This window comes from Ptychodera flava, chromosome 6 (assembly GCF_041260155.1).
Source record: "Ptychodera flava strain L36383 chromosome 6, AS_Pfla_20210202, whole genome shotgun sequence".
Taxonomy (NCBI): Eukaryota; Metazoa; Hemichordata; class Enteropneusta; family Ptychoderidae; genus Ptychodera; species Ptychodera flava.
This window is the reverse complement of record NC_091933.1, coordinates 15,563,729-15,588,174: the sequence shown is the minus strand read 5'-3', so window position 1 is coordinate 15,588,174 and position 24,446 is coordinate 15,563,729. Positions and strand designations below refer to the sequence as shown.

Here is a 24,446-nt window from a genome sequence, read left to right as displayed (position 1 = left end):
GAAAGGAAATATTCAACATGCAAAATGTGGCATCAAGTCCAGCTAGCATTTTGATTAGGTTTATGATATTGTAAATTTCTAAAAATTAAATTGTGAAATTGTACGCACCATATCAAGGGGACAATATATTTCCACTCTCCTGAATTTGCATGTAAATATTACATGTTACATACAGAGCAGAGTATGATCAGGCAAAATAATCAATGTCACTTTGCATCCATTTGTTGCCATGGCAACAGCTGTGATAATTTATGATTTTTCTGTGGGAAGCCTGTTCCTACAATATGCAAACAGAATGAAAACAGTTTTCGAACACAATGAAAGCCCCAATGCACACAATGGTGCTATAGGTGTCGTGTTACTGCTAGTGAAATATGTTCAGGTCGTAAATGTGTGTTTTGAACAATGGTTGGTTTTCTGGCATTGAATTCTGTTTCAATTGTAACAATCGTAACAATAACTAACAATATGGCAGAAGAATTCTATGCCAATCTATAGTGAAGATAATGTGGGTGAGAAAATTGTGTTGCATAACCTGTATAAATTGCAGACCTACTTCATACAAATATTGACACACATCCATGAGCATTGGCAAAATATGCTGTCATATTGCTGTTCAGCGAAATTATTCTCAATAGTAAACCTCTGCGACCTTACAGAATAGATGTCAAAGGTCTGCCGTCAGATGGATTTTGCTTTTTTGAATTTGTAAAAATTGTCCATACCGTGAATGAATCACAGTCTTTTTCACTCTATAGTTTTATCCAACCCATTACATATATATAAATCTGTTTAAAAAAGGCAGATCCATACAGCAATCACACTTCCAACAAGTACCGATTTATTTTCCTCTCTGATTTTCAATCCAACTTGTCTTGTTGAGATAGTTTCCATGACGACCAGGGTGACAGGAGAATGCCTGAGGACTTTGTTGAGTTTGTCTGTCATGTATCGTCAAAGTACTTATAACTGATTGAAAATATCAATCTGTCTGTTTAGCCTGATATAAATAGAATATTTTTTTTCCTATGCAGTGAATGGTGTAAGTTAGCCTGATTTTGTACTCCTCTTTGAAACCAACTTTTTTCCAGCAATTTTCAATGAATATGTACATGTAGATTCCAATAGGTTCAGCTTGTCCATTGATATATCGTACAAGATAGCTGCACAGAGATGAGCTCTGTGTTTCCAATGTACAGCAAATGTGTTCATACGGTTGTGAGCACAAACCTCATTTCAGGCATGAAGTTTGTAACATGAATGTTAATTAAGAATACTAATACTCAAATAGCGACAAAGATTAGCTTGACACTTCAACGGAAGGAAGTAAGAATTCAATTCAACAATTGAAAACTTGTCACACATTTTCACATGTTTTCTATAAGTAATTATGGAGAGCCTATAGGAAGCAGTATGTGATCTACAAGCGTGAATACTGATTTTTTTCCGTACAATTCATTAAATTTTCACCAAGGTTTATTTTCATATTTTCTCTTTCAATTTTCAGTAATGAAGGATAACTTATAAGTAGCATTATGTGATCTACAATCATGAAATGCCAATTTTTTCTTCACAATTTATTCAGTTTCTTCAAAGTTCCCGAATGATTAGAGAATTTTTATCGCATCACACCTGCAAGCCTGAGCCAGCTTTTCCATCAATAATTCATGAATATCAAAACTCATGCCAGTGTTACTACAGACTAAATTCTAGTGATGGAAAATCCCTCCTCCAGCTATTGAGCCGAACGATTAGGAGAACATAAAAATGTAAAATTCAGTGAATAAATTTATGGCAGTCTGCAGTTGATCTTTGACTGATAAATCCATGCATGCTCACATTCAATTCTCAAACTCTCACCTGAGGAATAGCTAAGGCCAAAGTAAGTAAATTCTTTGTTTTGCGTCCACTCAAAATCCTAAAAGGTACGCGGGTAAGCGGCTAAAAAACACACACAGAAAATTTAACACAAAATCTTTTTGCCTTTATCGGACAATTTTTCTCAAACCACATGAACACTCCTGTCACAGTGTGACACACTGTATGATCACTGTATGCATTTTCATAACAAATGGATCAAAATAAAAGTCATTCTTTGACGTTTGCTTGTCTCTTATTAGTTTTAGATTTCTTTCTTGTGCACTCAAAGTGTCCACATGTCAATACCATTGCACAGCAACTTGACAGCCTCATCAAATTACTTAAATCTGGACAGTTTGAGGAATTGGTACACTATAACAGTATACAGTAGCGGTCTTTTGTCCTCAAGTTCTTGTACGTTTTTTCAAGTTTCTTGTAATGTCTATGCTCTGATGGAATGTCATAGTTTTGCTGAAAGGTGTCTGTTTTGAAAGAAAACACCAAACAGAAATGGTAACTTGTAGCCTCTGCATTCAATTTTAGACAGATGGGGCATCAGAGAGAAGATTGAAGAATTTGGTGATATAATTGACGAAAGTATTCCCTGTAGCTTCCTCGGGACCATTCGTAAAACCAGCACCTTTCCTTTCCCTCAAATAAAAGAAATCATTTCGCAATTGTCAGTCTCCACACACAGACTCATCAAACCCAAATTTAGGTGGAAGCTTCACATCTATATTCCTTGTACTTTCAAAGTACCACACACCAGATTGATTGAAAAGATGAAGTATCACGGCATAAATGGAAATATTCTACAATGGGTCAAAGCATGATTATCAAATACAAAACAGCGAGTAGTCATAAATGGAGCATCATCTGAATGGAGAATACGTCACAAGTGGTGTCCAAAGGGTTCAGTTCTTGGACCAATACTCTTTCTAAACTACATCAATCATACTGGCGCTGAATTAGTTCTGAGCTCAAAAATTTACTGAAAATACCAAGACATATCATCCCTTGCGAAATTGTAGTGATCCTGAAATTCTACAAGCTGATTTGGACAAGCTACAAAAAATGAGTGAACACTGGCGGACGCATATTGGCTACAACAACCCCTTCAATAAATACTCAATGAACAATATTTTGCTGGGACGTACAACTGAAAAAAATGACTTTGGCGATCTACTAGCTTGAAACCGTGAAGCAAATGTAATAAGTTTGCAAAAAAGCAAACACAATGTTGATCTCATCAAACGATCATTGTCGATCAAATAAAAAAAAATTGTCAAATAATACCTAAACTCCAACACTATACAATTATCAAAATAGACTTAAACAGCTTCGTTTAATAACACTTGAACGAAGAAGAATTCGCGGCGACAATAATACTTGAACAAAGAAGAATTCTCGGCGACATGATTCAACTCTAGAATTAGTTATCAAAGGCCAAGACCACTGTGACCTTTCACTTGAGTTAGCAGCCGACTCGAGAACTTAAGGACACTGTCCGAAACTTCATAAACTAACCGTTCGACTTAACACAAGAAAGTACTTTTTCAGCAAGAGTTGTGGACACCTGGAATAAATTACCAGCCGATGTCATTAATGCAGAAAGTGTGACATCCTTCAAGAGCAGCTACGAACTTTCACAGAGGGATTCTAATACACTTTCCCATACCCAAACTGAACAAAAAAGCATGTAAAGGCCTTTCGTTTACAGGACTGATCACTGGTTTATTTTTTGTTTCAAGTTAAAATGGACGAGTTAACCACATTTTTGGCAAACCTAAAAGACCAATTAACTAGGATAGGCCTAAACACTTTCCGATTTTTCCGTCTTCCATACTCTCTGAGTCGTGGTGCCCAAGTCCAATCGATTGAATCTCTCTCTGTTCAAGTCCCGATTGCTCGCAATGACCATGCCTTCAAGTTGCCGTGCAAAGGTTTCCTGTTTTTTAACTTCGATTATTTCCCTGCTTTCATCCATTTTTTTATCGTGACGACAAAGCTACAACAGGCAAAGCCACAACAGACAGCGGGAACGTGAGGCCCGGCGTGAGGCTGAGAGTATCGACAGGAGTAAATGTATAGAGAGTACTGTTTTACGTCACCGCATGGTCCATTAGTGAAATCTGACTGCCGTAAAGGAGTGTTGCGTCGCAAAGTTAAAAGCCACGACTTGTTTTTGCGACAAAATAGCGCCACCAACGGCGAAATTTTGAAGGGAAAGTTTGTGTTTTTTTTCTGAAAAATCTCCAAAACCTAGGCTCGCGCGGACGCAAAACAAAGAATTTACTTACTTTGGCCTAATTTTTAAGCAGCGACCATTGAAGAGAAGTGTATCCAGGCTATAAACTCATCCAGAGAATTACACTTGGGAATATTTTACAGAAAAGAAATATTGTAAATATTTTACGTCGTCAGCATATATTTTCTCAAGAATATGCATCTCTGTCCATTATTAAGAGGCGATGTAATTTAAATATTAGATTAATTATATTCTGTTATTAATCAATTGTATCAATAATGTTGTGTTGTCAGTGTACTAGAAATTCTGCCGTGGAGAGTGAGTGCTTGGCCTCCAGTCTGCTTCAGTTCCATCAGCAACTTCAAGTGTTCATCTAGTCCTGCATATGATTCTCTATAACCTCAGAAGCAGTCTTTCAATTCTATTTTTATCATAAAAATGACAATGTATTATATATGTCTTAGTTCTTTCACTTTTTTTAAATAGCAATTTCATTTGAAATAATTCACTGAATGACCGTAGCGAAATATTCAGTGAGGATTGTATATCTACCTCCTTTCACAATTCTAATATCACAGAACATGTCTGTTTTCATGTATTTGTAGTCTGAATTTATTAAGAATCACCTATCAAGTTAATTACACTGTAGTGGTATAATTTTCAGCATTCTAAAAGCTTCCATCGCATGCATATAAGAGGTGTATTTATTACGGATATTTTGATGGTCAAACATTCTCAAAAATGATATTTTATTAAATTTGTGAACTATTTGCTTAGGGTGCTCACTCCTCATTTTGTCAGCCACTTTCAAAAAACCAAACTCAGCCAATAGTATCATGGAGGGAAAGCAATGGATAATTTGTGTGCTTGTATTGAACATTATCGAAATCTTCTCGTCAACATTTCTCCATTGATCTCAGTCCAACATTGCCAGTGGTTTTATGCAATAACCTTGCCCACACAGGTTGGTTTCCAATTATCGCATCTCTAATGTACTGCGATCATAACAGCTCCATACTCTGAAGTTTCAATTTATCTGACAATGAAAATCCATAGATGCATGCAGAGCATTGGTGTAATTTTTTTGAAAAAATAACCATCTGTCATAAAGGACACAACGCGCTACCTGCAGTGCATAATTGGGACCGAGCATGCTTTCAAATATACTGAAAGCCAATATTTTGGTCACCAAAGCTTAATGCGTAAATGGATAAAAATTATTCAAGCAGATGTGACCAAAATTCAAAAAATTGTTAATTAAATTTTCAGGTTTTTTTGTAGTTGGGAATCTCTGATCATTGTCTTGTCATATCTGAATAAATTATTTTTACCTTTTGCAATCAATGAGATCAAAATAAATGAGCCCGAGTATTGATTTTCATTTTTAAAATGCAATTTCCCCCCTGTTGTGCCTACATTCATTGTTTCTGTTGAGCTAAAAACAATGAAAAGACACTCATCTTCCATCAGTTACAAAACAGGCAGCCATCTTGTAATCAAATATCGGAGAAAGAAAAAAAAAATTGATGCAAAAATTGTATTCATTTCATCGCTTGCAGCTAAAGCGTAGATTCCTCAGTGACTGGAAAAAATAACCTTTCTCCTTCAGCGAGACCCAAGGATTTCACAGTCATTAATGATAAACTGAGAAACTCCCAGTGACGTCAATGCGTGTGTCAATCAAAGTGTTTGTATAGTAACAAGCCAAGAATAGAGAATGTGCCAATAACATAGGAGAGAGTATTTCAGCAGCGGTGCGCGCACAGTGCTGGTGAGACTCAGGCTATGAACTGATAAATGGGGGCCAACCATGGGGTTTCATTGAAAACGGCAAACCTAGTCTCATGTTTGGGAACTGTTGTGTTGAATTTAGTTTGAGTCTTGAATTATTCTGTCCAATTTTTTACAGTGTAGTGGTCCGTATATGCATTTATGGCAGTTCAATATCACAAAAATCATTTTTTTTTGGAAAATTGTTCTTGAAATTTTTGATGTCTTGGTTAGGTGATGATGAAATCATTTCAGGAACCGTCGCGGACAGTTTGTCATGGAAGGTACTCTTGCAATATATTAGCCTGACTGAAAGTTAGGCAACTTACAGAGTTTGTGGATATTTTTCAAGAAGAGAACCCATGATCCTGAGTCTGGTATTGAATAACAAGATACGGCCAGTTGAACGATTATAACCATATCTTGTAGGTCATATAATATTAATACAGAACATGGATTTCTTTAGGTAGAGTTTTTCATATTAAACGCAGATAATGCTTGTCTACACCAGAAGATGTTGCGACTTTTTTGAATAGTGAATGCTTGATGGATTGGATGTAAGCACGGACGATGAATGATGTCAATATTGGCTTAATTTAGCTAAGTAAGTCACTTAATTAAGCTGAATTAGGGAACATTTCGGCTTTTCAAAGCGACAACCAACTGCCAAGTCATGGAAACTTCCAGGTGTATGCTATTACAAAAGTAACAACAGAAATTTAAGGTAAAGGGCGACGAATTCGGACGCGCACACGCTTTAGAACGTTTCTGCGCAGATTTACCTAAAGCCAGCCGCAAATGGGTTACTTTGTAGCGCATATATTTAACATCACCTGTCATTGTTGAAATTGCGCTTTTACCTAATTTTTTGACCCAGTCTCTTAGAAATACATGTGACCTATAACCTTGTCATATTTTGACCCCCTAGGAAGCTGGTTTTTATTCAATATGAGCGAAATTTTAACATTTCTCTCCATTTACATGGCGCATCTACCCATTCACCTGGAGATATTGTAAAAAGTAGCATGGTGACACCCTTTTATTAAAAGTGTAAACTAAATGGTATTATGTCAGGATTTTATTCGCCAAGTTTGGTCAAAATGACACCATTCAAAGCGACAGGAAGAAAGTTCGAAAAATTATGTAGTGATATAATTTCGATATCGTCATTCTGTAATTGATACTTATGTAAAAATTGCTTTACAAACATCATGAAAACTAGACATTCAATAGATATGGATCTTAAGTCTTGGTATTTATTAAAATTAACTCATTTGCTAAGCTTTTTATAATTGCTTTCTTAGTTTAAGTGAATTATATCATTTTATTTATTTCTAACGACGCCATTTTAACGTCCGTTTCCATGGAAACGAGCGTGGTGACCCCATTTTTTATTTTATTTTTGCACTTGCACAACTTCCAAGAATATTTGTGCAAAGTTTCAAGAAAATGACACCACAACTTAATTTTGACTTAATTCGTAGTACTTCACCTTAAGCCTGACAAATCAGAATTTGTAGATGGGTAATCTAGTTGCTCGCATCAAATGCCTACCATTTGTTTGGGTAATATTTTCAAGATACATGCTGAAATTGGTTAAATTTCACTGTTTGTATCAATTGCATTATATCTGTACTTAATCCTTGTATTTACCATTACCGGAATTATTTGTGTACTGAACACTCATGGTTGAAAGTTTTGATCTTGTTAATGTTATCAAATAATGAAATATTGATAATAACATCAGTAAAATGTAATATCCCATCTCTTTTTTATTGCTTGAAGGTGTTACAGACAAAAGAGATTCTCCTGGTTTCAGCTGACATTATTATATTTCACAACATATATTAAATACAGTTTTCTTATTTGCACTACATTACCTCGGCAAAACTCAAATTCTGTCTTTTCAGTCACTATTGGAAGGACAGTGGTTAGGGGTCAAAAGTCAAAGGTGAACCTGAGGTTAGCTGTAGTGTAGCTATGTACACCTATCAAAAGCAATTCAAATGTAGTCGGCAAACTCAAAAGGAAAATAGTGTTGATTTTCAGTGTTGATATGAGGTGTTTTGCTTTAAAAGGCCAGGCCTATCAGATTTCCCATTTGTGTATGCTGCTTGGAAGCGCCCATGTAAGTTGATATAACACTAATCAAATTAATCCCAGCAGATTGCCCTCACTGGATATGCCGGCTATATTTATGTGCATATTACAAATATAAGCTGCAAGAGCGCCTATATGGGTATAATGGATCGCAGAACAATCAGTCTGCTCCTCACTTGTGTTTAATTGATGTACATTATCATGTTGAACAGTTAAAGAGACACCGTTTCATATATGCCGTATCCATTGTTTATTTCTGGTTCTCATAAATATTTCTGTTTGAATAAAATTTCACTGCATGGATGTGAGTATGAACTGCATTATTTTTAGGCAATTTTACATAGGGCGGACAAATAACCACTTATAATGTAGAATCATTGTGATAATTAATTATGACATGAACGCTTTGCCATCTGTATATGTATAACATTTGTACTGTGCTTGGCTTTCAATCAAACCAATGCCTCCAAGACTCCATGATTGTGTGTACAGAATGACAACTTCGAGGAGATCTCGTTTGCAGGCCGTGTGCGATTCCAGTCTCTTCAATCTTCTGTCTCAAACAGCATTGTGTCGGAGAGTTTCCAGTCTGGAAAAGCAGTTCTGAATAACATTAGCTGTGAAGTGAGTTGAGTGTGTAGCTGAAGCAACTCATGCATAGCAGTAGCGGTAGCTGACCTTAAAAATTAATCCTACCCATAAAACACTCTGTGGCAATAACATGATTGCCTTTTACAGGTGTAACATTTTGCAGCTCCATTCCATGAATGAATTTTCTCTTTTCACAGCAGCCAACACCGAAGTAGTGCATAAACCGGAAGAGTAATGATTTGGCATAGCCCCAGAATGCCTCAGCAATCAAGTGTTAATGTTATGTTTAGTCCTCAATCTTCAGGAGTATCTGTCTCGCTGCTTGAATTGATCCAAAAGTTTCTAAAGGTTCGTAGCTCAGCTTACAGGGCAAGGCATAGAACCTAGAGCAAGTGTTTCTCTAGGGTCTATGAGCAAGGTTGTATTTGGGCATGGCACATGATAGGCTAAGTCATAGACACTTGAGTGTCGATGGTTAAATGGAAGCTGCTGACGTTTTGCTTTTTGTGTGAGTATGGAGAGCCATGTTAAAAGGTGTCTCATTGCCCCCTTTTGTGGTTTTAGTGTAAAACAATCCATCATGCACAGGCTTCTTAAGATAAATGTACAGTACATGCATTTGCCAAGGCGTGCTTTTATCAATGCTGGATCCTTTGTTGTGAAATATGCATGAATTGTCGAAAGCATGAGGAATAGAACATCACGCACCGTTCATTTCCGGCATGATGCAAAATTGCATTTACCCGATATTTGTCATTTCCTGTAATACCTACGTTTACCTCTATTGTTCACAAAGCATATGCAAAGGTCTCGCTTTCTTTCAATATCTGGTTTCCATGGCAACTGGAGAGGTCAAATCAGAAACACTGCAAAGGATGTTAAAATCAGGGGAAACTGGGGTGTGTCTTGCTAAGTCATCAAGATATCTGTCTGTAATCAGCAAGAAATGACAAGGGGCTGCATTGAGTCTGGTTTAGTTTCTGTGGCTACTGTGATTTCACAGACCATCTGCTCATTCAGTGGTCATTGAAAATCATCTGTACAGTAACAGTCCCATCTATGACCTGTGTGGCTCACTTTCAGAGCACTCCTGAAATACAAAAAGTTTACAAAACTCTTGAGAAAAAACCTCTTTGAACTACAGAGAAAATGGCATATGTGGTTTGGTAGAAAACATCAGTTTAGTCTGCAAAGCCAACTGTTTACAGATAAAACTGGCTTCAGGTAGCAAGCAGGTGGTCAACAGTTGTAAGACTACTGTTTGCATGAAGCATTGGACAGATTGTCGTGAATTTTTTCCGTTATTAAAGTCAGCAGGTCCAGTATTTGTGGTGTGATGCTATTGGCTAGTTGGTTATTGGCTGCATGGCATATGTGAGTATGTTTGTGTTAGCTATTGAGCAAAACCAGTCCATGCTCAGAAATATTTCAAGCACTTAAAATAAACTGGGGCACATCAACCCTTGACTTTCTGACTGTAAGTTGTTATCTTTCTGTCATAAAACTTGATAGTTCACTTTTTTATTAGTGCCATATTATAATGTTATGCTGCTTGTTTGGACACCCTGAATTATCTGTCACCAGAAAATTTACTTCTTTCCGGCATTTGTACTTAAACTCATAGGATGGCCAGCACGGCAACCCTACAACCAACATTTCACATGTGGCAGCAATCAGAACAGCATGAATTACTTCTCAGATGACAGATATGAAATTGAAAAACAAGCAAATAAATAAAAACGTGAGAAGTGGGGGCCCCTGGTATGGTTTAAGTAAATGTAACTGAATGGGTGACCAGCCATGTAAAATGTAAGTGCAATAGTGGCCAACAAAGACTTAGAGACGTGATAAGTCAGTGATGATGCACAATGACAAAAAGAGTTCCAGATTCAGTAAAACTGCGCATTAAATTGTAGAACCATTTATTTTAACGGCTGGCACAAGTGATTTAGTGGGCCAGATGGATTCATCAGCATTTTGAACACAGATGATCAATCTCTGTAAATCGGCTGTTGCCCTTTAAAGAAGTAAGCGAATATAGTCATTAATTTTAACCTTCTGCCCTTCAAGTAATAAGAACAAAGTACTTTACACCAGATACATGCATTTCAGAAGAATCTATGCTTCAGACCCAGAAAGAGTTTTGATATTGTGCAATTAATGGCCAGTAGAGGGCGCTGTACCATACTAATATTGCAGTGACAGGCTGCCTCTGTACTGTATAGCACAGGTACTGTATATGTGGCAGAACTTTGAATATAAATAGGATGATTTATAAATAGCAAGGGTTTCATTTCATGCGCCTTTAATTTGTAGCAGTCTCAGTCACTTTCATCTGAGTTGTGACTCTTGAAGATTCTTCCACATATGTAAAGATAATTCTGTCACTTTTAATAACAAAATCACTTTCTGTAAATTAGGATATCCATGCACATGCTTTGATATTGACTGCATGGGTTTCAAGTGTGACCTCAACTAGGTTGGTCTAAATGAAACTGACGTTACCAATCACAGATAAATATATGTAGTCAATTTCACTTATCGTCCGTGAATTTCTCATTTCTCTATCATTTTTGGCCAAAGTAAAACACAGGGAGTTCAAAAATTACAATCTTTAGCTAAGTGTTTCTGACACTTGTCAGACTCAGCCATGTGCAAAAGTGGTCTATTTTTTGGCATGAACCAATTCTAAGTGACCAAAAATTTTAATTGTTCTTTCATTACACTAGCTGCTGATATTTGCTTATATGTCTTTGCATGTAAAGGAACACGACAGTGTCATGTAAGATGAGTAAACAATTGTACAATATGATTTGTGATATGATTTCGTGCAATGGGAAATTTATGGCAAACTAAATGTGTTTGTCAAAGTGGAACAAAAAAAATTTGCTGCACCGAAATAAAGACACAAATGAAAATTATCACATGGTAGGTTTCAGAAAAAATTTGAAGTCATACTTATCATTATGTGTGACTGTATGTTTTCAATTCCAGCTGGACAATGCTGATGAGCAGGCAGCGCAGATTAGAAGAGAGTTAGATGGCAGACTGCAGCAAGCAGAGAGAATTGCAAGGGTGAGTTGAGAGATAGCGCCTTGAAAGTGTCACAGAGACTGACAGATAATGACGCTACCTGATAAGATCGGTAGTTGCACAGTCTGTACAGACAATTCACACAGCACCTCATTGACTATGCCGTGTAGTTCTATCATTCAGCCTCTACATGTGCCTTCAATAATTTAGCTGACCACAACCAAATTGTGCCTATGACTGCAAGCGATACTGTGCAATGCCTGGCTATGTTCTCACTTTGCAGACCATCAAGGGTACATTAATCTGTAGGAGAGGATGAGAATAAGATACTCACTAACTTAGCCAGGGGCTTTGAGAACCTAGTTCTTTCTTTTGCTCTTTTACTCGGTAATAGCGACACTTGATACTTTCAGCTTGCCAGAGGTATCTTTAAATACTTGCACAATTTTGCTCAGGCATTTTCAATGCTGTTTGCTACATGTATGGTCCACATGGACTGATACTTTGGGAAAATCAAGTGAATGGGTTAAAACTATCTTCATCGGTGTTTAAGGTAGTGTGCGCCTCGAAATTGAAAGACATAAACTTTTGCTAAAACTCTCCTCAAGGAATCTTTCAACAGTTCTCTATCAAAATCAAAAATGAAACCGAGGGGGTCACCATGCAAATGTTTTTGAAGTGTGGAAACAAATTATCTTAAATTTAGCAATATTTGAAATTCGAAAATGGCCGCCATGCAATATTTTTTGAAATATGGAAACAAATTACCATAAATGTACCCACATTTTAACACAAAATGGCCACTATCCCTGGGTTAACTCTATGGGTAGAAATTAATGGGTTTTTTTCTTTTCACAAAAAATAAGATGGTGAAAACTTTATTCATTCAAAGAGCCTTAAAATGAGTTCCAACAAGCGGTCAACCAGAAAAGTATTGTAAAAATTTGAGAGTCCATATATCTGTATCCTCCAAGGCACATCCTCTATTAAACTCTGAGAGTTTGACGTTTGTTTCATTTACTATTTGTTAGTCTTGATGCACATGTTAATCAAAATTACAGAAAGTAAAAATTTTAAAGAATGCGAATAGAAACATGAATGCCAGATGACAATAAATGCAGTGATTGTTTGTTATTAATACTGGCATACCTTCATTCTGGCTGATGAAGGGCAATTTATGATATCACAGGTATTCTTGTGGTTGTATCTTCTTTTCTTTGTACATTTTTTACCGCAAAAATTTGAAGCGCAGCTTTCAGATCTTTTTTCACTGTAATTTGTACTTCCCCAAACTGTATAAAATAAGCAGAAGCCAAGTCTTGGAGAAGCATCAATATTTGTCAATGTAGCCCTCACAGGTTCAGCCTTTTCACTCAAATCTTTCCATGAGCCAAATTAGAGATCTTTCCAATTCATATATACTTTGGCTTATTATTTTTTTGTTGTATACTGTCATTCATTTCTTTTTGAAACATCGTGTACATACAGACGCGGCAAGGTCCCAAGTTCATCGTCAAGGAGATGGAGGGGATGTACATAGAAGAGCTGAGATCAGCTGTTAATTTACTGATGGCAAATCTAGAGAGTTTACCGGTTTCCAAGGGCAACACTGACTCCAAGTATTCAATACAGAAACTAAAGAGGTAGACTATCTGAAGCTTATTCTTGCAATGTCATTCTCTACCTTTTGTTTATTGAAGATACTTCCTATAAATATTGTTTAGTTTAATACTTCATGCAATGAAAAGTCACCTTTCATTTTATTTCATTTTCATGTACCTTTCATTTTGCTTACAATCACAAACTGCCATCAATTTTCTGAACATTTGTTCATGTGATATGTATTTTCCTCTTGTTTTACAACAATGTTACTGTTTTGATTTATCTATAATCTCGTTTACTAGCATGCACAAGCATGTCGGCAGATGATGTATTTTGAGGTTTCTCTGTGATTGCATTTTGCATGTGATTGCACCAACGCAACAAAATTGCAAAAGAGAGAATGGAAAAAACAGATTATCAGAATAACATACAACGATACATTGCATGGCCTATCCTAGAAAATGCTTCTACTTTACTCAAGTTTGAAAATACAGTGATAATTCATTTTATGGCATAATCACATATTCAAAAATATGAACATGATATCTGTTAACTTAGACCATCTCAACTGCAGTCATGACATTAACACGTATCAGTAGACAGTAAGATTAGCAATGCAGTAAAACAGCTGCTGACAGTGTGTTCTGACACCGAATGCATGGCTGTAACTTTGTTAACACTAACAGGGCACAGAACACAGCCGTGTCCATGATGGAAGTCACTGAAGATTCTGAACCAACTTTGTCTAAATCTGATGTAGTCTTGTCATTCACATTAGAGGTAAGATGAAGAAAGCAAGACACTCACTGACTAACATGTTAAACATCTAGCCATGTCAGCATGGAGTATGTAGCAGTTAATGTTTTTTCTCAAACTGGATTTTTCTTTGGTAGAACGTTAACGTATCCAACATATTGTGACTGCTGTGAGGAAAAGCACAAGCTAATGACCAAGGGCCATAGATATTATTGTCAAACCATAATTCTGCAGATATGTTCTGTTATACTGAAGTGAATATGTTTAGTGCTCTTTTTGTGTATTCCCATCATATCACATGTACTGAGATCATTTTTTCAAAGCAATGTACACACATGTTAAAGGACCAGTAGCTGTAACTTTTGATGTTTTTTCCACTATTTTGTTACAAATGTCATCTACAGGTTCATGTTCTACTCCCTGCAGCATGTTGAGATATCACAGTATTCAACTTGTCAACCCAGCCTGTGCATGTGTAAAGTGCATTGTTGAAAAGTGAACTCTGGTCCGGACTAGAATTCAAATGTAAACTGTAACAGTACATTTTAGACAGATAAACGTTTGTTGACAAGCTAAATACATGTGGCTGGTGTTTCAACATGCTTTGGTGAGTAAAACTAGAAAAAAATCATCAAAACTTACAGCTGCTATAAAATGCTAACCCTTTAATATATTATGTATTTTATTTGTGGGTTGGTTTGTCTTCTGTAATTTCAGAGAGGATATTGCTGTTAGAAAAAAAAATACAGAGACTATTCACATGTTCCTGAAATCATTATAAGGCTTTTTCACGTCTACATTCATCTCATTAGTTCTGTTACTATCTGTGTTCAGGTTGTTGTGATGGAAGTTCAAGGGTTGCGATCACTGTCCGGTAACAGGATAGTGTACTGTACAATGGAAGTGGACGGTGGAGAAAAGTTACAAACAGATCAAGCTGAGGCCAGTAAGCCATGGTGAGTCTCACCATTTTCCATCTGCTTTATATTGGGTAAAGGTTAAAGGCTCATTAACTGGATCTTTTTGCATTTTACCTTTGAAAATATCACTATCCAGTCTTTAAAGAGATGTTTTTGATTCTCATTATTAAGCCATATTGTCAATATTTCAATCTTTGGCCATGGATTTGGTCAACTGAAGGCTAATGCTTACACTTGGTCTTCATCTGTCAAATTATCATGTGACATCATATCAAAAACCAGTGGTCAAGAGGCGTTGATATTTTGTAAATGGGTTGGCAGGATGACTTATCCAGATTTGTTCAAATCCCATAGCATATCTGCATCTGTGATCGCAAAATCAGTGGTGACCAAATTATTTTTGTCCCAAGAAATGAGCGTCGTGTGGAAAATTCAGACATTTATGCATATCGAATTCAGTGTGCTTTGTGAGACTTTGGTTCACTGTTTCCTAATCATGGATTTTTTCCGATGTTTTTTTTTTCTGTCATTTGTAGTTGGGATACACAGGGTGATTTCACAACTACTCATCCACTTCCAGTTGTCAAAGTCAAACTCTACACGGAGAGTACTGGAGTACTCAGCATAGATGATACTCTGCTTGGCAAGGTAAGCAAGTTAGTGAGTGTATCGGCAAGGTATGCAAGTCAGTGTGTGTATTGGCAAGGTAAGCAAGTCAGTGTGTGTATCGGCAAGGTAGGCAAGTCAGTGGGTGTATCGACAAGGTATGCAAGTCAGTGTGTGTATTGGCAAGGTAAGCAAGTCAGTGTGTGTATTGGCAAGGTAAGCAAGTCAGTGTGTGTATTGGCAAGGTAAGCAAGTCAGTGGGTGTATCGGCAAGGTATGCAAGTCAGTGTGTGTATTGGCAAGGTAAGCAAGTCAGTGGGTGTATCGGCAAGGTAGGCAAGTCAGTGTGTGTATTGGCAAGGTATGCAAGTCAGTGTGTGTATTGGCAAGGTAAGCAAGTCAGTTTGTGTATTGGCAAGGTAAGCAAGTCAGTGTGTGTATCGGCAAGGTAAGCAAGTCAGTGTGTGTATCGGCAAGGTAAGCAAGTCAGTGGATGTATCGGCAAGGTAAGCAAGTAAGTGGGTGTATCCTTGGTGAAGTAAGCAATTCAGTGTGTACTTCATGTCCAGTGGTATTTTATAGTATGTTTTGAATGTTAAAATAATGTTTAGAATTGTGAAGTGAAACCAGTTAATTCATTGTTTCTCAGGCTGGAGATGAACTGTGAGAGAATTGTTTCTGATTGGCCTGTTTAAGAATTTTGTAAGAACTGAAATACTGCGTGAAGAGTGCGAATTTTTCGTAGATCAAAAATTTAATAATAATAATAATAATAATAATAATTTATTGTTTAAAGACCACTACACACCTTGTCTCAGTGGTCTGTACATTACAGAAAATTACTGGAAGAACTAAAATAAATGCAGAAAATACAAAATAACTCACAGAGGAAAGAGTGTAATTAAAAACAATCGATAAAATCAAGCAAGCTAAAATCTAGACTAAAGGATCCTACCTAAAAACAGCAAAGAAAGAATTTGAAAAATTTCACTAAAAATGATAAAAAATAAAAACTATAAAACATGCAGGTAAAAATTATATCCAAGTCAACAGTAGCATTGACGAAAAATAATGGTTTTAAGAGACTTCTTAAAAAGAGCGAACTTCTTTATCATTCTAAGTTCGGGTGGCAAACTATTCCACAGTTTAGGGGCATACACGCTAAAAGCTCTGTCACCATATGTTCTAGAAAGTTGTTTCCCGTGATCTTTGACAGAAAAGGGATTCAATCTTACACCGACACTCCTTCTGGTATTATTTACTGGGATATCAATTGTTACTAGTTCTGATAAGTAATTTGGAACGAATTCATCTTGATGGACAATTTTAAAAACCAAACAAAGAATTTTAAAACGGATTCGTTCCTCTACCGGGAGCCAATGTAACTCCTTGAGTATAGATGTCATAACAATGTGACGGCCCATCTTCCGTCCAGTTACCAAACGAGCAGCAGAGTTCTGAATGTGTTGAAGCTTGCTCAATTTATATGCAGGTAGGCCAAAAAGTAGACTGTTACAATAATCTAACTTCGATGTGACAAAAGCGTGAACCAATTTTTCCCCAACAAAATTAGAGTATTTATTGAGATTTGTCCTGCAGCTTGTCAAAGAGTGTGATGTTTGCATTGAAAGTTTTTACTATTATCTTTGGTGACTCATTATGTGTCCTTTGCCCCGTTTTGTACCTAACACACTCTACATTTGAATTTTATGCGACAGGTTGTGATTCGGCCCACACCAAACAGCCCCAAGACACCAGAATGGCACAAGATGACAACGCCTAAGCATGTCATTGATAACATCAAGATCAAGATCGCCATCAGAATGGACAAACCACAAAATATGAAGTACTGTGGGTGAGTTAGGACACTGTTTACTGTAGTTTCCAGAAGGCCTATCAGAAGATATTGTTGCTTTCTTGAAAATCTGTGATACAGCACAAACTGCTACAAAAATCTGGGTTTGGAAGGCTTAAAAATGACATACATCTGACCCTGAGGGATGTTATTTGTCAATTTAACAATATCACAGAAATTAATAGAATTTATATCACATATCCAAATGTTAAGTGTGATGTTAAATTCCACAAAAATCTTAATACAACGTCAGTAAGTTGCATCTCCGTGGCAAATATCCGAAATTGGAACTAATTTTCTTGCATTCTGATGACTGTTTGTGAACAGGTGGGTTTTTGCTCTGGGCAAGACAGTATGGAAGAAATGGAAGAAACGTTTCTTTGTACTGGTGCAAGTAAGTTTATCACTGAAAACTTTTCAGTTCGAAGAGATAACATTAGTGTGATGAATAGTAACAAGGCAAAGATTGGAAATATTTCCAGCTTGCTTTGTTGCTTTGAATGTGTATTTTTGGTAGAAATAAATGTAAGAAGGGCTGGTTACTCACAGGAAGAAGTCATACGTACACACACAAAAAAAGATCTTTTGTAACGAATCAGTCTTGTCTTACAAGCAGAAAAAACACTACAAAATGTTGAGAAGGAGTAATATATATGTTGTGTACTTGCAGGTAAGCCAGTACACATTTGCCATGTGTAGTTACCGTGAAAAGAAGGCAGATCCGCATGAAATGATGCAGATTGACGGTTACACCGTCGATTACACAGATCCAGTGACAGGTATGGAGTTTAAAACTGTACACTTTTAACCTTTGACCCTTGCACTTTCAACCTCTGATACCGTTATCATCCCGGTGTGCTTCAATGTGAACAGCAAGCTTCAAGTACGGTATATAATGCAAAGAAGCTGTGCTGTGATGAAACCAGGTATTTTTGCAATTTGGAAAAAGGTAGCATGTAGAGGTTGTGAGTTCAGTTGTGAAGAGGAGCTTTGTAGATAATGGAATTCAAAGTGTTGTATCTTAGAATTAGGTATTGGCAGGTGTCATGTTTATTTAATTGTTCAATTCAGACAGGTAATGTTGTAATAAATATCCCTTTGGCTCGTGTACCATGTGCATCAATAAAGTTTTCTTATAGGAAGAGAGATTACATATTGCATGTACTTATGTAAAACTGACACTTAGAAGTATTCAGAAATTCCTAAATGGACTCAAATAGTAGAAAAATGTTATCAGTCAGAAAGCATACTTCATATCTGGTACTTTCATCAATTGAACAGTTTTCACCACAACTTTCATTTGCACAGACCTAGAAGGTGGCAAACATTTCTTCAATGCTGTGAGAGAGGGCGACAGCATCATATTTGCCTGTGAAGAAGAGGTTGAGCGACAGCTGTGGGTTCAAGCCCTCTATCGGGCCACAGGCCAGTCACATAAACCGGTGCCACCAACGCAAATGGTGACGACAGCCAGTAAAAGCAATACTATCATCTCCAGAATGCAAGGAGGTAAGCTATCTGGTTCAAAGGTCACAGGTCATGGGAAGGCAGGGGTTTGGGTATTGGTGTTAATCATTCAGAATACTAGTACACGCCTGTAGTGTTCTTGCCAGGGAACAAGGTAAATGATCCTAGAATAATGGTAATGTTTGTGCTTACGTCCACATAGTAAAATGAGTGAGATGCCATAGTAGCATCCATTGTTGTGCAACCCAAAAAGAAAAGACCTAGCACCTTCCTCAACTCACTCAAGAAAGTTGAAATTGCGAGAAATAAAGAAGATATTTGAATGGATATGATTCAGGGTGGATGAATGTATACCTATTCTTGAGAAAGTTGTGACTTTTATTTATGCAAACAAAGTAAAACCATTTTCTACGGTGATGACCATTTTCATGATTATAGTATATGCAGTCAGCTGTAGCTGTAGACAGATCAGTGTGCGTCTACTTTATCAGCTTCTTGGCCATCATACATGTGTCTTTACAATTTCTTGGTTGAATTTTGACAGATGCGGACAGAGCCAGAAAGCATGGAATGGATGAGTTCATTGCGGCAGACCCGTGCAAATTTAAACATGCCAACCTGTTTGAGATCTTGCAAAGGTTAACACTAGATCACAGACTCAATGATTCATACTCCTGTCTGGTAGGTAGCAGCGACTTCTCAAAATATCATTATTTTCTTAATAATAACTCACATTTCAGATTATCTGAATGCAAACTTGCAATGAAATGAGGATAATGTTATTGTATTGTGGACTGCATAAAATGGGCCTTTCTTTGTTCTGACATATGAAGTTGCCACCCATACTTACAGTCTAGCATGTGTGCAAGTTCATTACCAATTCATTTGGTTTATTCTCTTTTTTTGTCGCTGTACAAGTCTGTTATTGTATTTGTACAGATTGTGCTGAAATGAATGCAGGTTGATTAGCACAGCGTTCATGCTGTATTTCTGTGTCTCAGAATGCACTGATCCAAAGATAAAGGTCATATTTACCATTGAGTATCTCCTAGTGAAGGAGACCAATCTGAAAAATAATGTCAAATAATAATGTCAAATTAATAATTCATATATGTTGTCTCCTTTGCAGGGTTGGTTCAGTCCTGGCCAGGTTTTTGTTCTGGATGAATACTGTGCAAGGTATGGTGTGAGGGGATGCCATCGCCACCTCAGTTATCTGAGTGATCTGTTGGACAGAGCGGAGGCTGGTACCATGATAGACCCAACTTTGATCCACTATAGCTTTGCCTTCTGTGCCTCACATATACACGGTAACAGGTAAGAACAGCTGTTTCTCTCTCTCTCTCTCTCTCTCTCTCTCTCTCTCTCTCTCTCTCTCTCTCTCTCTCTCTCTCTCTCTCTCTCTCACACACACACACACACAAACACACAGACATAAACAGGCACACAGTACTTAATTTTTTGCGTAGTGTTATTTGACTGTATAATTTATTGTGACCTGATGATGTCTATAGGCCTGATGGAATTGGAACAGTGAGCCAAGAAGAGAAAGATAAGTTTGAAGAAATCAAAGATAGACTACGCTGTCTCTTGGAATACCAAATCACAAACTTCAGGTAAAAAACTTTTGAATCATTCTAGAAAAGGAATACAGTTAATTCAGCCTACATTTGAATTATTTTGTTTCATACCTATTGTTGTAGTTGATACATGTTTCTTTAGAAACTTCGGGATGGAATTCCTAAAGAAGGCTTCCATTGATCTGTTCTGTGTGTCACCATAGACAGTTGTTTCTCATTTGTCTATGGTGTCAGCAAAAGGCAAAATGAATGTGATCATAATGCAACAGATAGCCACTTAATGTCAGCATATATTTTATTGCAGAAATAAAAAATGGTATTGACAAGTTTAACTTGCCCAATCCAGCTTTGTTAATTTGTGATTGTTGTATTTTTCAGGTATTGCTTTCCATTTGGTAGACCTGAAGGAGCTCTCAAAGCAACATTGTCACTATTAGAAAGGGTGAGTGATGATCAATGTCATGGGGTCATCATTTCATATCCCTGTGGCTTGATCTAGCCCATTGTCAGCCACATCATTTATTATCTACATCTGTTTATCTGTACTGTCCATCTCAATCCCAATCTCCCAAAGTCTTGTAATACACCCCTAACCTCACTCTCAATGGCAAAAGGGTTTGTTCTCACCCAGAATCCCAGAGTTTTGTCAAGCTCTTTGATCCCTACCAATTTTTGTGCAAGCGAAAAGATAGTCCTAATTACGTTCTCACAGAATTCTGGTTTGTACAGTGTTCATTGTTGCTTTACCATCTGCCAGCCAGGCTTTCAACTTTAAATATCCCCAAGTCAGTCAAGTTATTATACCAGTGACGGATGCAGCTGGACTTAGCTCAAGGTGATTTGAAGTGACTGGGAATACAGTGGGAAGGTGGGTTACACAGAGTAGAAGAAAAAGTAATCGTTGGTGAACTGTGGCAGGTAGCTAACAAGGCTGCCTGTACATTATATATAGAGTGAAGGTAGGAAGCTATGAGACCACTCTGTGGCAGGTAGCCTCAGAGTGATGACACCTACCAAGTGTAACCTTTGAACTATGAACCCTTCACAGGTGTTGATGAAGGATATCGTGACACCAGCACCACAGGAGGAAGTGTACACAACTATCAGAAAGTGTCTGCAGAATGCAGCACTGGTCAACTACGAAAGAGTCTCATCGTATGCCAAGATTGAAGGTATGTTGTCAGCATTTAACTTGAATTCTGATACTTTCTTTTCTTTTTGAACGTAATTGATGTAGGGACTGGTAGTTTTTAATACTTTTAGAGGAAGTTTTCAATTTGAAACTCCATTCTACTCCAGTAGAAGTTACCTGCTTATGCTGGGTATTTATTTATAATTAGCTTTGTTGTTGGTTATATGAACTTGAATTTGAACTGTATATTTACAGGCTTTAGTAACACTTTGTGGAACTGAAAAGAAAGTATTAAAATTGTTTGTTGTTAAATACAATTCATAAAAATGGTTTTAGTCTCTTCTTATTATTCCATTATTACCATCCACTCCTCCACCTTTTTTATGCTGTTCAAGTAATAACTGTAGATTAGTTGATTTGTATTCCTACTGAACCCTGAGTTATGAGAAATCCAGCAAATTTTGATTTTGCTTGGATGTAAGTAGACTATTCCGATAAATGATGTGAAACAGTCATTGTTGCCCATTAGGTCTTTGTGAATAGCAATTTGATTTGTTTTCTCTTCCATTTTTGTCACAATTTTGATTTTTTGTTGCAATTTATGTTCTTCCCCCCTCATCCAATGATAATGAACTTTAGATACAAGCTGATAACCATAAGGTAAAAATTCTTGCTGTAATCCACGTCTCGGTTTTCATCGTGCAATCTTGCTGTCACATTTTATTCGGGAATCACAACTCTGCACATGTAAAAATTACTCATTTACTTAAACTATCATATTCTTTTTTTACTCTTTTTCTGTGTGTGACTGATTTTCATCTTCTCAATTTATACCCTGAGAAGTAAAATGCCACAATATTACCATATATGGTATTGCCATGTAATAGTATTACCATATATGGTACTACACTTATTGTATTGAAGTAGACATATTTCCATAGTGTATACCTGCATATACTTGATTATCATATAACGTATCGCAATTTATTACATTGCAATTTAAATTTGTGATATTTTTCCGTTTTTATTTCTTAAGCATATTTTCACGATTTCATCAATGCCCTCAGGATGGAGTTAACATAGATTGTACTTCAAATAGCTTTTTACTGACTTTTTTATAGAGTTCTTGCAATCCCGTTCACTCTTTTAACCCTTTCACCACCATAGTTTGACCCAAATCCATTGTTTTCTATGGTAAAGTTGGACCTGTACACAGGGAACTAGGGGTGAAAGGGTTAAGAAACATGGTTTCAAGTGGAAAAGCTATGCAATAAGATAGGCTTTGTCATCAATGGTATTGACATGTGTGGTATTAACATCTGTGTCTAATATCTGATTTGGATTTCTAACACCCATTATTTGTCTGCTGTTTACAGTTATTTCTATACATGGCTATTTCACAAAGAGAATTCATATTTACATATTTGACATTTTTTGCCGTATGCAGTATTGCTATATTTGATGATAATTGGTATCTCAAAAAGTGCATAAAAAATAATACTATAGTTACTCTTCAAAATTTGCCACTTTGTTCCCGACATTTCATTCCACAACCAAATTCAGTAGTTATCGAAATGTTGTTTTCATGATTGACCACTACAGCGTCTCAAGACATGTTTTTATTTCCTCACATTTTCAATCCACTACCAAATTTGTAATATGCATATCTTGAAGCCAACATATTGAACACGTCTCATTGAAATGCAGTTTATCTGGTACCATCATAATCACAGGCAAATCTTATTATAAAATTTGTTTTACCATGCATTATTGGTGCCAAGTCCATGGATTTATTACAACTCTGATATTGACTGAGTGTGCTGTTTCTGTATTCCCCCCTACTCTTATTTAATTACCTCGTAACCCCCAAACCTCATCATTTTCACCCCAACTTATAATTTTCACCCTCACCCTGATAACTGCGTCCTGTATGTTTGATCATTTTTTCCCTTCATGCTTGCGCACCAAACTAGGGAGCACTGAGGAGTTCAAGAAAGGTGATCATTTCATATCTATCAATGGATGTAAATCCCAAATGTCTGTGACCTTTGAACTAGACCCTTTAACTTTATGTATTTGTGTATATGTATGTTTTGTGCACGTCAACTTGCACTAGGATTCCTCTATTTCACTGGGTAGTGATATCGTTGTTGGAGAGCAGCAATGTCTTCGTGTTTACTTGCACTGTAAAACAACCCACTCACACACAATATAAATGCTTGACTCTCACACCGATCACCCCACTGCCCAGTGTTCCCCTGAGTTGTCCTCCTGTCAAACTTCACGTAAAATTAGCTTGTTATATGTGACACCGTTGCAGTTTCCAGTCTACAACAGCGTGGTAGTGTTGCAGTTTTTTTTGCCAACAACGGCAGTATGCATTTCACTTGTTATGTGCCGAGATAAGGCATTTATTTTTTTGTACAAATGTTCATATGTAAGCGCTAGATTTAAGCAGCTACGTCCAGATTCCATATTTACTAGTAAATACTTTCTTGAAACATACCGGTATGCACAACTCATGCATATTTATTCAATCCATACATTTACTCACATACATCATATACACACATATCATACAGACTTACATACCTGTATATATATAACATAGACATACCCACATTCTTCTGATGTACATATGCACATACCTATACATGTGATGCGTATTTACACAAATAAATTCTACATGTGTACATATGTAAAAAAAAAGTGTTGTTGTAAACAAATGTAGATTTTGGTAATGTATGATAAAAATTTGCATAGCATATTATACATTATGTATCTGTAACTTCTAGGTTGTGTGGAATAGTGGCAAGACTTGGAATGATTTTGTTATTGTTTTTGAAACGTGAAAACAGCCTTTAGCTATGTCAAAGCTTATGCTTGTTGATATTTTGGTGGCAAACTGCATGCACCTACTGTAGCA

The 24,446-nt window shown here is 36.7% G+C and overlaps 1 protein-coding gene across 7 annotated transcripts in view; it reads left to right on the top strand.

Annotated features, from left to right (window-relative positions):
• Window positions 1-24,446, top strand: part of LOC139134953 (calcium-dependent secretion activator 1-like) — a 64,636-nt gene that overhangs the window by 16,574 nt on the left and 23,616 nt on the right. For 4 of the 7 annotated variants that reach the window (XM_070702065.1, XM_070702062.1, XM_070702063.1 and 1 more), the window contains exons 2-16: window positions 11,564-11,644; window positions 13,091-13,245; window positions 13,891-13,984; window positions 14,795-14,916; window positions 15,417-15,528; window positions 17,205-17,341; window positions 17,669-17,735; window positions 18,012-18,120; window positions 18,650-18,850; window positions 19,353-19,489; window positions 19,938-20,125; window positions 20,323-20,424; window positions 20,767-20,830; window positions 21,437-21,560; window positions 23,494-23,517. In XM_070702065.1, the coding sequence (XP_070558166.1) occupies window positions 11,564-11,644; window positions 13,091-13,245; window positions 13,891-13,984; window positions 14,795-14,916; window positions 15,417-15,528; window positions 17,205-17,341; window positions 17,669-17,735; window positions 18,012-18,120; window positions 18,650-18,850; window positions 19,353-19,489; window positions 19,938-20,125; window positions 20,323-20,424; window positions 20,767-20,830; window positions 21,437-21,560; window positions 23,494-23,517 (1,717 nt within the window). The remainder of the gene's footprint in view (window positions 1-11,563; window positions 11,645-13,090; window positions 13,246-13,890; window positions 13,985-14,794; window positions 14,917-15,416; window positions 15,529-17,204; window positions 17,342-17,668; window positions 17,736-18,011; window positions 18,121-18,649; window positions 18,851-19,352; window positions 19,490-19,937; window positions 20,126-20,322; window positions 20,425-20,766; window positions 20,831-21,436; window positions 21,561-23,493; window positions 23,518-24,446) is intronic. The other 3 variants (XM_070702067.1, XM_070702066.1, XM_070702064.1) reach the window with 1 other exon arrangement.